A 14,674-nucleotide genomic window follows, 5' to 3' on the forward strand; every position below is an offset into this window, starting at 1 on the left:
TCCTATCCGGTGGTGGCGATTCATGCCTATCTGGTGGTGGCGATTCGAGCCTATCTGGTGGTGGCGAATATGGTGAATTATTTTTATGGAGTCGGTGACCGTGTCGTGTGTGACGTTTTGGTGAAATGTCGGCTGAGTTTCCGACCGCTGTCGTGCTGATGGAGATCGTGGCCGTGTTCCCTGGTGACTAGATGGCTGGATGTGACGATAGCGGATTTGGTAGAGTACGGAGATCCTACGGACTGCGAAAGACACTGTGTTAACGTGAACTGAGTATCTCTTACGAATTACATCGAATTGCAACAATGGTCAGAACTAACAAGTGTTTTTTTAATGACTACACTTATCTGCTCTCGTGGCCTCATTGTGACGCTGCTGCAGGGAAAAGCTCCATGTGACAGGAAAATAACGCTCCCAGAGTTGATTTTTGTGCTCTTATCCCCGACAGACAAGTCTCTTGAGGAAACGACGAGACATTGATGCCAGGAAGCTTTTGGCTTCGATCCGCTACAGGAATAGGCTCCATGTCGGCGTCATACACGTACCATTCTTCTTCTTCATTTTCCACCGAACTGAAATTGGGAGGAACATCTTCTTCAAGACCGGCAATCGCTTCAAGCCAAAAGTCCACAGCTCCCACCGTTTCCATATAATCGACATCAGTGTTTTCAGCAAGTGATGGCAGGGACGTTGCTGAATCGGAAACTCCGTTTGTTTGCTTTTTGGGGCGTTCCGTTGGATCGATGGGTTTCTTCGGTTTACAGGTTTCATCAGTATCTCCTTCTCGACGATTCCGCTCTCGAACTTCATTACGAATGATCGAAATAAGGCGAGTCTTATCAAACCTTAGTTTATTCCGTCGCGGAGTGTGTATCAATCCAAGTTCACTGAAGTAGCGTTCACACGTAGCAGTATTCATTGAGACCGACAGAATAACCTTCGCTATATGAGGAAGCTTGCTTTCTTTTCCGCACTTGGAAGCGCCCACGTGAACCCAGAAAGCAATGACTCCAGAAGATTGAAGGATGCCATTTGGATCAGTAAAATCCGTGTACATCTTGGGTGTACATTTACCCCATAGCCATTTGTCTACATCACCAGTGAGGCCGTTGTTGTTAGCGTCAACGTATCGACAATAGTAGTAATCGGCTGCAGCAGATATCCCGTCTACCGACATCAAAAACACTGTGTTGTTGTGGGCCTCGATCAATCGGCGAGTGTGTGTCACGTAGAGTGGATGCAGAGCGAACGCTAAAAGCATTAGCGGCTGCTCACAATTCGCCCAGTGCTTTTCCACTACAGGTACAAGATGTGAAGCATAGGGACTTGCAACAAACGCTGCGTGAATCTTCCCATAGCAACGAACAACATCTGTCATCGTGTTGTCATCTTTTTGAAGACGAAATGAAGCCTCTGTGAGCGGGCGAATGACGCGTTCAGCATCCACCAAATTCTTTCAGAACACTGGGTCCTGAAATACACTCAACGCACTTGGAAATTCAGGATCGTTGCGGTACGCATGAACAAGATCTCCCAATGCAGATCGAACGCGAAGCAAGCTTGCGAAGCACGCCTGCATGCTATTCCAGCGGGTGTCACACAGCATAATGAACGCCAGCGTTTCTCTGTACATAGCGTACACACATTCATTGGCGCACAAGCCACTTAGAAGACGAGCTGTTTAATGTTGCGGTGACAGTGGCTGCCTGCTTTGTAACAGTCTTGAACACCGTCTTGAGGACTGCTTTCACCAAATTGTTCACATCATGAGCGAAGCACCGTAGAAACACGATATTTGGCCATCGCAGTGCCAAGATTCGTCTTGCCCTAGCGCATTGCCCAGCATCATCAGTAATAGCAGCGCGCACAATCCATCCTAGTGCTAAGGCTCGCGCAATTGCCTCCTCCATTTGCTTTGCTATAGCGATTCCATGGTGATTTGAGTCACACGACAGGAGTTCAAACTGGACAAGTACACCAAAGAGAAATAGATGGCAAGCCAGAAGATGAAGCCTCGCCACATTCTGCCAAACGTCACATAGAAAGTTTACGCGGCCTCCTGTCTCTTCCTGACGCTCTCGCAGGTTCGCGTTGGAGGCTTGTTCAGCCGTCTCAGCGTTGGCCTTGAGCATCCGGCCACCGATTTCTTTACGGCTAGGTAGCCCATACTGCGGCATTCGAGCGAACAATCGCTTCGTGGAAGGTTTCTCAATAAAATAGACCGGAAGCGCACACTCGGATTGAAACTCAAGTAGATCACGTTCAAAGCTGCGTTGTTCCTCCACCGACAAGAAAAAGTCACTCATTCGCTTCTGCCGCTTTGCTGTGCTACTGCTAGAGGAACCAAACGAGGGGATGGACTGGGCGGACGAAATAGTTGATCGGGGTTCTTCAATTGCGCTTACAACAAGGGCTTCTCCTCGGTGAAACGGACATCGCTTCAGATGGCTTCTATAAGCATCCGCACGATCGCGGACTAAGGATGGAGCAGCGATTTTTCCGCCACTATTGTCATGAGCTGCGTGGCACTGCTTGCAGATCCACCAGTGGTGCTTCTCCGAAGTACTCCCGTCTTTCTGCACTATAGGCTTTTTGCTTCGGAATAAGTAGTTGCGCTCTTCACTAGCGGGGGGGCATTGCCCTCGAGGTGGTGTTGGGGCTCGTAAAATCCCCCCCGCTGAGTTATGAGGGATCTGTTGCAGATTCTGTGGGCTGAACTTCAGCCTGAAGTTCATACGATATTGATACGTTTTTAGCAAATAACGTGCAAGAAGTACGTAAAAACGAAGAGAACGTCGCAACGTTTTTACGGACTTTTTACCAACGTTGAAACGTGTGTTCACTGTTGCAACGAAAATCCGTTGCTACGTTGATTTTCAACACTGCCTGAATCGGCCTGTAGGCTCCAAACGAGGACAAAACGTAAAACATAAAAAGGTAGTCGGAGGAATGTCTCTCTAAGCTGGCAAATTGGAAATGAGGAGCCAATGCCGAGTGAGAGAGAGAGAGAGAGAGAGAGAGGGGGGGGGGGGGGCAATATTATGAAACATGAAGCAATTAAGTGAGCTGTAGGAACGAATTGAAAAAAATGAATTGTCTGAGCCTATCCCATATTTTTCCTCCGCGCGTTCACCCATCAAAGAGCTTCTCCGACGCCAGTGGTGTTCAGTCATTCGCGATTTTTTTTACCTCGTACCCCGAAGGTCCAAAAGAGCCAAGCTGGCAATACACCGAGCAACTGGACCACCAAAGTACTGTACATTGAGCTCCAGACACAATCACTTGGGCCGACGTAGCTTAACGACGAGACTTATACCTCTGGAAGCTGGTTCAATTCCAGCCGTTGGCAAAATTGTTTGCTGCTCTTGGGAAGTTTGAGCGTTCAGTAGGACATCTCTTTGGCATCCCACAGGCGAGTTATGGGTGTACAAGCATCGATAATCTGTCCGTTTGTCTTCATGCGTAGGTATTGGGTGCCCAGTCCGCTGACAGCGTCAGGATGCAACGTTTTCAGCTGCTTCCATCGCATATGAAGCGATGGAGCTTTTCGAGTGGGCTTTTTGTTGTCGATCGAATGGATGCGATTGTTTACAGCGTTGTCCATCGCCTCTCCAAGTGTCCAGAGCGAACTTTTCCAACTTCGGTAAGCAGCCACGAACGCCGTATCGCTACATGTGGGATCTGGAGGTATGCTGAAGGTCTTATGGCAAAGCATCACCATAATATTCATTATCGCTTTTGCCTCTGCACGCTTGTTCTGTTCCTGCTTTCCCTTAACCCTTTGCCAGATGTAATTTGTGTACCAGTTGAGCAGGCATCCAGCAAGCGCTGACGCAGTGGCGGGTGGTGGAACTGCGGGCATGACAGCGGCAGGATGATGGATCTGTACTAGACTCGCGTTTGAAGAAGTTGCAGGCCGTTGTGCTTGCGCATCTTCAAGACGTCCGAGTCTTTCGTTGATGGTCACCAGCTGCTTTAAAATGCTTTCCAGGGTGGACGGAGTGTCACGTCCAGCCACTGTGCTGCTGAGCTGTTAAGTTAAATGTACCAACCAGGTAAAGAGTCAGGGATGAAATATGCGATCCACAGAAAAAGTAGGTACTGCTCCAATACAAATTTCGAATGGAGCACTAATATTCTCAATTTTTCCCGTAAAATCCACAGATTTTTAATTTGATGAAGAGTTCTCATGTTTTAGCACAACATAAGACAAACCAGGAAAATGACGGGATGGAAAATTTAACATCCAGACTTTTGAAAAGAAGGCATAGGAATCAAAACCTTGTGCAAGTTACTTCACACGACCCAAAGATATCATTTCGCGCTTGTCGAAGGAAACGCACTCGAGCATTATTTCTTATCCGCCATTACCTCTAAAGATCGAAGCAAGATCTGATCACGAGCAGCGCATGGCGCGCGCAGCAGATGGGGTTAGAAATACTATGTACGTCGAGTTCGATATAATTATATCCCTGCACATGCTGAGCCAGCAATTCTGATATTATGCATGGTCGACGAGTATAAGTGGAGGGGACTGCCTCAGCATCGAGCCCAAATACCTGATCCACTGAAGTTTAAGAAATCGGTCCGTAGATTGGTAACGGAGCGTGGTCGCTTCCTCGGCCACCACGAGTATATCCCTGAAACAAGGGAGGTGGTTGGTGTAGCGCAATACATTTCATTGCATTTAACAACGTTTTCACCAGTTCACTACCAAACCTCTAGTTCAAATATCACAGGATACTCTATTTTCGTAAAAAGTTGCTTTTATTGCAGTTGGCAAACATAATTACGCAGCTGAACCTCCATGACCCCAGGTCTCGAGGTTGACGGCTGTGCAAAAGAGCCACGTAAACTTGTAACCGCGCTACTTGTTCGTCTTTTCACATTCCTCTCTTATGGACCTCAACAGCGCCTTCACTACCACTCAAGTCTACTACTATCTACTGCGCAGCTAGACGATCTGGATAAACGTGACTGGACCTTTCTGCTGCCACATATGAGACCACAAAACGGGCAATGCCAACATTTTTAACGTCGGGAAGCGCCACTACGACCACCTGGCGACAATGAAGATGAGTGACTTCATTCGGGAACCTTAGTGACCTTCATCGATCAGAAGGTCCAGACGTCTACAACTGGCTTGTCCCGATCATCGCTGCTATCACCCCCTTAGCTTCTGTTGGAACCCCACTATCTCAAAGTACACAATGATGAAACCAATGTGCGCCAATACCCTTCTTTATTACGTGGACTAAATGACCAAGGAGCAGTCAAAAATACTTGAGCGAGGCGTTCCGTCCACGCTCGGCATCGACACCGACTGTCGCACTAGTACGTTGAAACATTTTGAGGCGACATTCGTCGCATTTGAGCACGTCGAGCGCGTAGCCTGGAGTCTTCTTAAAAGTGTCCACAACAATACGGACGACCATACGGCAGAAAACCATGTTACATTTAAGAAAAACACCCTACGGTTTTTCGAGCGCGACATTAGCAGCATCTCTTATCATTGATGGCAACTACTAACACCAAATTGGCGGGCCTATGGCAGTCCCATATATTACCTGCGCTAGTCTTCGCTTCAACTTGGCAGTGATTTGGTCCGTAGTGAATTCGAATTGCAGCTGGAACAAGCCCAGCAGCTTATGCGGAAGTTGAGACTCAACGAGGTGGCGAAGCTAAGGGGATTTTTTTGAGACTTTTCGGTACTTCGCAGTTTTGTTCTTTTCTAAAATTGTTTGTTTGTGTGTTTTTTTTTTTTTTTGAAAAACACAACTTGCGCGCGCGCTTCTCGCCAAACGACGCGAGGGGCTCAATCTACGAGATACTTGGCCACTACTTCTAGCTTTGCTCTGTTTTGGACGGTGACGACGACATCATGGAGTGGATGCCATCCTGTAGGAAGGAGAACCGCGTGAAGGTGTTGCTGGGATACCTGGCTGACTTTTTCCAATCGGCCGCCATAAAAGTACATAACGACGCACTTGTGCTTCACCATGTCCGCGACAATTTGAGGCGCATCGAGAAACATTCAACGATGAGCAAGTATCTTGCTGCAGGCGCTGATATCATCAAGGTTGCGGGGTTCGAGAAAGCGTGCGAGGTGGTGCTGTCGAGCAAGATAAAGCAGCCCCCACGGATAATCAGATGCGATGTTCGAGACGACCCCGCAAGCCTCCATCCCGGAAGCGGCGACCGGATGTCCGCAGGTCTTTCCTACTCTGCTAACTGTCTTACTTCATTTGTGTAAACTCGATGCCTGTTCTCGGGTCTTTTCGAGGGGGGGGGGGACTTGCTGCATGTTCTTGGGTCTTTTCGGCCAATCTTAACGCCTATTCTGGAGCTGTGTCGGAGACGTGTAGCTTAGGTCTCTCAGACTGTGAGATCGAATTTGATCTTAGTAGTTTTGGGTACGGGATACAAAGCCTCCGAAATGGTAATGTGATGTTGGAAACAGTCCACCGCTCGCAGCTCGGGTCCAGAACCGTCGCCAGAGTATCCCGGCGATCGTGGACTATTCGACCAAATTGGCATCGCTGGCGATGGTTCAAGTGACGATGCGACCAGTCGCCGTTATGTGAACCACACCAAGTGCGGATCTCGACTGGATGTAGGTATCCAAATGGGACACACGCAAGGACCAGACTGAGTTAACTTGATTTTGTAAATAAAGGTAGGGGATATAGGATTTGAAAGGGTAAGAGTCAACTGACCCTAACAATATAGAGCAGAATTTCCCTGAAGCACGTCGGACGACTGAAGATATACCATCCAGCTACGATTCCAGAGTCGGCTCAGCCTCCTGAACCGGAGCATACGTCGGGCGACCCTCCCGATGCACACAGCGAGCCATCGAGCCATCCGCACCCGGCGACGGATCGCGAGGCTGTGCACCAGTCCGCAGACGACCATGCCACTCGATTGCCCTTTCTCAATAAAAACCGAGAGATTGCTGAACCTGTCATCTTGTCCGTTTTTCCATCGTAACGCGGTAGCATTTCAGATTCAATCACATGGGTGAGAGTCGCGACATACAGCGTTGTATTTCTCTTGGCCTGTGCGGAGCGAGCGATAGTCCCTCAGCTACGGGCTGCTCAGTAAATCCATGCGCTCAGGATGGTTGTGTCAAAAGTTCACCCGAGTCACCTTCCAGATTCCGTCAGCTCCATGGACTAATGACCACTTCCTCAGCACTGATTGAGAAACAGAACCATAAAGAAATACAATACAGTGTTGGTTCTTTTCGCGCTTCGTTTCATCCATTTTCATTGTGACTACTTCTGGGTAAATTGTCAGCATAAATCGAAACGGAGGCTGAAGAAGGGTAAGCAGATAACAGAAACACAATAGTAGGTAAAATGTAACAGCAGTTAAGAGAATGTCGAGCCCTAAGTCTTGGTAACCTTGCCTGTTACGAGTTTTTTTTCATGGCCACAAAGCCATCGACTAGATGACTATAGGGACTAGTCATCAGCCCGCCCCGCACAAGCCTTGTAGCAATGAATCCACACCCGTACGTCGCGTAGTATCCGCGTGTAGTGTCCGTCGTCAGTGTGTGTTTGGAGGAGGGGGGCAGCCCTGCAGTGGCCACGGCACGCCGCGCCTTGATACGTGTTGTATGGGCTTGTGCCTTGTCTCCTCAAATTGATTTGTGAGGGCTGGAAGGTTAGGCTGGGTGTCACTCACAGTATCAGCCGATGATTGGGCCTTGGAATAGATCGACATACCGTATGGTACACGTCCTCTCCTGGTCTCTCTCTGCCCGACCCATCCCCCCCTCCTTCTTATCTGTGTGACACACAGACTTTGTGTGTGTCAGTTGCATTTTGACGTGTATAAATGCTGTTTTGTCCGCAGCGATTGACCCATAGAAAGACTGTTTGATGATTGTGTCAGTGCTGAACGAGCGCGAAATACCGGTATCCGAAGCAGCGCTCGGTTAACTTCTCGTATAAAGTAGAGCATGTAATGTAGCAGTCACCGCTACTGCGCTGTGCTTGAATTGTTTGTGTTTGTTTAGCATGCTCGTTTTCGGTATTTTTGTATAGCCTCGTGTTTGGAGCACTCACCAAAGATGTAGGCGATGCCTTGGATAGAATGATTCGTTTTGGAGACAACATGCGATGAATTGGTTTTGAACTGATAATAGCAAAAACAGGCTTCCGCATCTCGACAAAAATTCAGTGTAATTTTAAATATACTGGAACGACAATGATTCGGTACGTCTCGGTTGGAAATCATGCAGAGAGGCCGCAAACAGCCTTGGATGCCGCTACCATGTTACCCTGTAGAATGATTCAGGCTAAAAATGTTGTTCGCTGGTAAACATACCTTGTAAAGCAGCTAAGGATAAGGTACTTACCATCACGCTTGAATCGCTAGTGTAGAACGTAGGATGTAGTCGTAGCGAAGCAGGAATGTCTAGCGTGTAGGCATCACCAATGACCTTGAGCACCGTAAACGGCCCAATAAAACGCGGTGCGAGTTTAGTCGCGCCGCGATTAGTTACCGCAGCGTTCCGAATACCGTCAGCCGACAGGAGTACTCGCTCTCCTGTCGTGAAAGAGGCCGTGTGTTTGCGGCCGCGTTTGTCCGCATCTTCTTTCTGCTGATCGACCGCCAATTGTAGCGCGTCATGTACATAGCGAATGATCGCTTGGCGTTGCAGCACGAAGTCGGTGACAGCTGCAGAGTCGGAAGCTCGCGCCGCTTGTCTCGGCGCGTAGTTGGCAGGCGGGAATACATGCGATTGGGCACCAGGGTTTATCAGGTTGTGATCAGTCCAGGATACGGGAGAAGACGCCGCGCCACGCGGCGTCGATAAAATCTTCTTGACCTGTGAACGCGTCACCGCGTTAACCGACACGCCCTTAGAGGATACACTCGAAAGATCCTTGGCAACCGGTAGGGATACCGGTTTGCTCAGCATCGATGTCGCTGTCGGTGATGTCAGATGTACACCCGGCTTCTTTCTCACCGAGCGTGGAGACATACGGCACCGTGGGATGGCCCGCAGCGAGGAGAGCTGGAACTCGTGGGTGACGCGCATTGTTAACGAAGAAGGGAGTCAGGCCGGTCGACGCGTGTACCGCATTGTTAATCGCAAACTCTGCCAGAGGCAAGAACGAGCTCCAACTGGAGAAGGATGCCGCGTAGCTTCGAAGAACATCTTCGAGGACACGGTTCACACGTTCGGTCTGACCATCCGTTTCCGGATTGGCTGCTGTCGGCATTAGCAACTTTGTCCCCAACAGCTCGAAGAGCTTCGACCAAAAGACCAACGTGAAGCGCGGGTCGTGGTCAGAGACGATGGATTCGGGAAGGCCGTGATGACGGAAGACAGCATCGATAAAATGCACCGCGGTATCGGCCGCGGTGGCCTTGTCCGACACCGGAATGAGATGGACCATTTTGCTGAAGCGATCAGAGCGACCTTGGGCATCAGGTGGAAGGCCGAAGATGGAGTCCATCGACACCGAGCGCCAGGCCTCGGTGGCCACTAGGAGAGGACACAGCGGAGCCTGCGTCGACGAAGACGGCTTCACGCGTTGGTAGATCTCACAGGTGTGCACCCACTTGCGTACCCATTTATACAGGTGGGGCCAATAAAAATCGCGTGACACGGCTGCGAACGTTTTCTCACGGCCCAGGTGACCGCCGAGCGGGGCATCATGAAATTCATGGATGATCCGTGAGCGCAGGTCGGAGTCGTTGGGAACCACAATACGAGGAGCATCGAAGTTGTCGATGCTATACGTCAATAGATCGTCCTCGAGACCAAACCGGTCGATGCGAGTCCGGATAGATCACGAGAGCGCTCTCAGCGTATCGTCGCTGGGAGAGCGGAGATGCTCCAGGATACTGGAGTAGGTCGGATCGTGGTCGTACGCAGTTCGGATTTCGTCGCGAAGCGGTAATTCCGGGGAGACGTTCGTCAGGTTTAATCCCGACGTTTGACATATGGCGCATTCATCAACATCGTCTTCATCGAGCAAGACTTGTCGACCCAAAGAATCTCGTGGGTCGTAGTCTGGTCGCCGAGGCAAAGCGTCAGCGAGAATGTTGATCTTGCTGGGCTTGTAGTGGACCACGAAGTTGTACTCAGAGAAGAACGAGAGCCAGCGAGCCATCCGTTGGGACAGATGCGGGCTCTCCATCGCTGTCCTCAGCGATGTGTGATCGGTATACACCGCGAAGGTATCTTCACCCAGTAAATACACTCTGAATTTGATCAGAGCGTGTCTCATCGCGAGAAGTTCCTTGTCATGGACCGGGTAGTTCCTCTCGGCCGGCATCATCTGCCTGGACCAGAAACTCACGACTCGTTCGCGACCTTCATCGTCGAATTGCATCAGCGCACAGCCGATGGCGAAGTCACTCGCGTTGCACACGACATGAAAAGGTTTGGAGTCATCCGGGAGAGCAAGAATTGGAGCCTCTGCTAGGCTTTTCTTCACCGAGTCGAAGGCGTCTTGATGCGCTGGAGTGGACGACCATACCGCATCTTTCTTCAACAGCGAGGAAAGCGGCTGGATCAGTCAGACGTAGTTCTTTGCATACTTGTGAAGATAATTAGCCAGACCCAGCCACTGACGTAACTCGCGGAGTGAGTGAAGCACATGGGATACTATGCGGTGAACGTAGCTGGAGCATTCTTCAATCCTTGTGGCATAACAAACCACTCCCAGAACATACCGCTGGGAGTACTCACCGCCATGACCGATATATCGCTCTGCCTCATGAGGAGTTGATAGAACCCATCAGTCAATAAGATGGCGCTGTTGCCTTCGCTACGGAATTGGCGTTTGAGCCGGGATGAACAATTGTGTTGTTTAGTATTTTGAAGGCACGAAAATGTATCAGCCATTCGTGGCTTCTCGCAAAACATCGGACTGGAATGCGGCGAAGTGCTTTCACGGACGTGACCCGACTTTCGGCGAAAAACTCACGAATGCCTTGGACCTGATCTTGTGGCAGTGGTCTCTGCCGCGCCACACAACTTTTAGAGCCGGGAACGAGATCGACCTCGTCGCTAATGCCTCGATCGGCTCGCAGCTCACCTGGAATTTTGTATTGAAAAACGTCCACGTTTTCAAGGGCTGTTTCGTACACTGGGCTGTCTGACTCACGCAGCGGTTCCCACGACTGCGGTGCGAAGAGCTCCTCGAGTGCCGACTTCGGTTCAACCTCTTCGGCTGCGAGGTGCTGTTATCACTGACAATATTCAGCTCGGAAGACGCTGAATCAGCGTCGGTCATCAGGCAGACCTGTTCAATGACACGGTGACTTGAGGTCGCGAATGAAGCTCTCCATGGGAGGCCAGGAAGCCAGGTGATCGCCTGCGCTTCTCGGGGTGGGTTTGCAAGCTCGATTATGCGTCGGCGTCCGGATGCTCCTTTCACGTATCCAAGAACGCAGACTGACACTGTGGCTTGGCACGAGCTCGCGACGGGGTTTCAGACGCCGACGTTTAGCTTTCTTCTTTTTCCTCGAGTGCGAACATGAGGACGAGGAATTTTTCTAGCTGGACGAGAGGCTCCCCACCCTCTCGGCACGAAGGACCGTGTCCGATCTGGCCTAGACAAGTAGGATCCTGATCGACCGTGGTACCGTTCGGCAGGAGCGCCAACAGCTCCACCACCGGTTCAATTGGCAAGAGCCCCTGCTCGACCGCCATCTCTTTCACCGACGGGAGCCCATGATCGACCGCGGGTTGGTCTTCAACTTCGCATCGCGACAAGGCATCGTCGTGTAGTAATGCTGCGCAAGCCGTCCCTAGAGGGCCATAGCTCGCTCTGTGCACAACGCGCTTTTTGGACGACCTGTCTACGACGGGGACGTGAGACCAGTCCTTCTGAGCGACCAGGAGGTGTGTAAACACCTTGCTTACATCGAAGTCACCACGACGATTGAATGACCGAGCCAACCAGTTGATACCTCGATAGACACAACATGCCCAAGATGCAGTCAAACGCGTAGTTCATGTCGATGACAAGAACGTCGTCCTTGTTACGGAATGGACATGGTGTCTTGCATAAGGACACCGAAGTCGGCACAAACTCGAAACTCACCTTGGAGTGGCTCAAACGAGAGTCCAAGGTCACTCTGGAGCGCTTCTAGAGTGGGAAAAGCATTGGGGTCGTCAATCAATTAGCTAGAGAGCCCATTCCTTGGCCTTCCTGGACGACCGGGAGAGCAGGAAGTTGACCTTCGCCGACGGCGCCTTGATCAGTCTTGAGGCGATGGCGACGTCGATCTCTCAAAACCATCGTTTCAACGGAAGTCGGTCGTCGCCAGCACCGGAATAAGTTGGCGTCTCCAACTACACAAGGTCGCTCTTGGATGAGCGTTGATGCTCGCCGATTTGCGCCAGCGAGCTCGCGCTCCATGAACTCTTGTGCTGGAAGTCGCTGTTGGTCGGGGGCATCGCTGAGCGCAGCAGCGACGTGACGCCTATGGCAGATAAGGCTACTACCACATGCTGCAAGTCCACATGATCACCGTTTTGGAGGGGCTCAATATGTCTTCGCACTCCTCATAGCGTCCAGATTATTGGCAAACTGTCGGCGATGCTGGCGAGCCTCATTCATGTTTCCCTCCAATAGACCGCAGCATAGGCAATGAAGGGAGGAGGTAGTACGTTGACCACGATATCAGGTTTCCGCGCATAATTACGGTACGCCACACACAGTAAATCCGACGGTTTTCCACATCCCAGGCCATTACATTGTGCTTTACCCCCCCTCTCCAAGACAAACGACACAGAAATCAGCAGGAACGGCCACGGTACAACCTTACTTCCGTCTCTAGCATCCATAAATTGGGCTCAATGAAAGCTAGTCCCTTCCACCAAAACAAAGGTCATTCTGAAGGTCACCTTCGTCGTTGCTGCCACAATAACCCTGCTGGAAATCTTTGTGACTCTCGGGTTTTTTGTTGGTACATTTTGATCACATGATGGATACACCGTGGGAGTTCATGTCTGGCCAGGGGAGCGGTGGTAGTCTTTAGGAATAAGTTCAATTCGCCGATCGCGCCAAAAGACCTCTTGACACGGGCGTGCTTGCGATATTCGTCAGCATCTTTAACTGTTGCGAATTGGCTTACATTGGCGCAAGATTTTGTTTCAGCTTGTTGAGCTAAAAAGGGATCAGGATACCTGGATAGGCGACCAGATATTCCCATCCACGTAGAGTGGGCTTTGACTAGATGCCATTTCGATAATGAGATGGTGACAGGGCTCGATGGGCAGATACGCGTCGATCGGACGGACACGCTTGCAAAACCTACATGGGATTAGTTGGAGACACAACGTCGATGTGGAATATTTAATGAAGGCATCGAGCAACTGTGCAATGACCAGTGGGACAAGCAGAGTCTAGCCAGGTCGCATAATCCGGATCTGAAGCCAAGTTGAGGATGTGAATCGGCTGCTGCCCCTGGAAGTCCCCGGAGCAACCGCGAACGGAGGAATGGTGGAGAATAACGGTCCGAACGTGTGTCCAAGGGCTCACGATGATCCACATTGGTGGAGATGTATGTTCGAAGGACAAACAAGCACGAGTACGAGTATGATGGGCCGAAGGCTATCTGAACTACTTGTTTTGAAAACAGTCAGCCACAGAATGGGGAGGTGCTGTACAAGAAGAAGGCGGTGTGTTGTGCTGGCAAGGCAGAGTCTGAACTACTTGGGAGATCAGGGCGGAACCTCTGAGAACCCAACTGAGCAGTGAGTTGGGATTCTAAACGGCTGGATCAAGTAAGTTCGAGTCAGTTTGTCGCCGACCGATAAGAGCGACCAACAAGGAGATGGATGAGGGTATCGGGGGCTCCCGAGCGTAGGGGTATACATGGGGTAGGCTAAGCTTGGTAAAGCAACTGCGAGATCCATGATCGTGCCCCAACAATCCGACGTAACCGCCTGCTGGGACAGCATAGCCAGGTGCTAGGTTGCACCGTCAAAAATGTGTAACTCGGTCACTTGATGTTCTCGTTTTGCGTACCATAGTTCAATTCGATATTGTTTTCGTTTACAACGTGTCAACAGAAATCAACAATAATTGAGATGTGCAGCTTGCCTTCAACAAAAACTCCGCACATGAGCTTATGTTTGGCGGCATGTCCTGAGTTATCGGAGCCATGACTCCGATAACTTTAGCGTATGCGGACAACGTCGTAGTGAAGAGCACGTCCTGTTGTTTAAAGTGATGCTGGGTTTCAAAGCATTGTCACTGAGGGAAATGTGACGAACTGCTCTGAAAAGAAATGAATAGATAAAAAATACCATTACGTTGTGCTCAGCAGCTTGGATCACTGAACAACTAACGGGTTAAAATCACTGCTTTTAATAAATAAAGACCCTCTCCCTAATACATACGACCTTTTCCCGAAAGCTTGTTTTACGCCGATCGATTCCTCAATTGCGATAGCTTCTAAGTGACTGTCTGCGATTGGGTAATGCAGTTCTGGGCAGTGATCGAGAGCATGTCTTTATCAAGTTCGTTCACTGCGGTTAGGTCCTTTATGAATCCATAGGATTGCGCCGCGATGCCTTTGGAGGGTCGTTTCTGAAGTTATTGGAGGACACGACCGACGACAAAAGCTGATGTGTTCAATACGACCGAGATGGATGATCCCTTAAAATGTTTCCACCGTATTGTAGGAGGACCCC

The 14,674-nt window shown here is 50.2% G+C and overlaps 4 protein-coding genes across 4 annotated transcripts; 1 reads left to right on the forward strand and 3 right to left on the reverse strand.

The window, feature by feature from the left end:
* Positions 1 to 361: 361 nt before the first annotated feature.
* Positions 362 to 1,579, reverse strand: PPTG_11057 (hypothetical protein; the record flags this gene model as incomplete). The annotated part of the gene is made up of 2 exons (XM_008907302.1): positions 362 to 1,413; positions 1,492 to 1,579. The coding sequence occupies 2 exons, from the start codon at positions 1,577 to 1,579 to the stop codon at positions 362 to 364; spliced, it is 1,140 nt and encodes a 379-aa protein (XP_008905550.1).
* Positions 1,580 to 1,646: 67 nt separating this feature from the next.
* On the reverse strand, positions 1,647 to 2,306 carry PPTG_11058 (hypothetical protein; the record flags this gene model as incomplete). The annotated part of the gene is made up of 1 exon (XM_008907303.1): positions 1,647 to 2,306. The coding sequence occupies one exon, from the start codon at positions 2,304 to 2,306 to the stop codon at positions 1,647 to 1,649; it is 660 nt and encodes a 219-aa protein (XP_008905551.1).
* Positions 2,307 to 3,382: 1,076 nt separating this feature from the next.
* Positions 3,383 to 4,351, reverse strand: PPTG_22909 (hypothetical protein; the record flags this gene model as incomplete). The annotated part of the gene is made up of 2 exons (XM_008907304.1): positions 3,383 to 4,030; positions 4,301 to 4,351. The coding sequence occupies 2 exons, from the start codon at positions 4,349 to 4,351 to the stop codon at positions 3,383 to 3,385; spliced, it is 699 nt and encodes a 232-aa protein (XP_008905552.1).
* A 907-nt stretch (positions 4,352 to 5,258) lies between these two features.
* On the forward strand, positions 5,259 to 6,990 carry PPTG_22910 (hypothetical protein; the record flags this gene model as incomplete). The annotated part of the gene is made up of 5 exons (XM_008907305.1): positions 5,259 to 5,334; positions 5,555 to 5,595; positions 5,849 to 6,099; positions 6,475 to 6,613; positions 6,730 to 6,990. 5 exons carry the CDS (start codon positions 5,259 to 5,261, stop codon positions 6,988 to 6,990), a joined length of 768 nt encoding a protein of 255 aa, XP_008905553.1.
* Positions 6,991 to 14,674: the final 7,684 nt, after the last annotated feature.

This window comes from Phytophthora parasitica (assembly GCF_000247585.1).
Source record: "Phytophthora parasitica INRA-310 unplaced genomic scaffold supercont2.26, whole genome shotgun sequence".
Taxonomy (NCBI): Eukaryota; Oomycota; class Peronosporomycetes; order Peronosporales; family Peronosporaceae; genus Phytophthora; species Phytophthora nicotianae.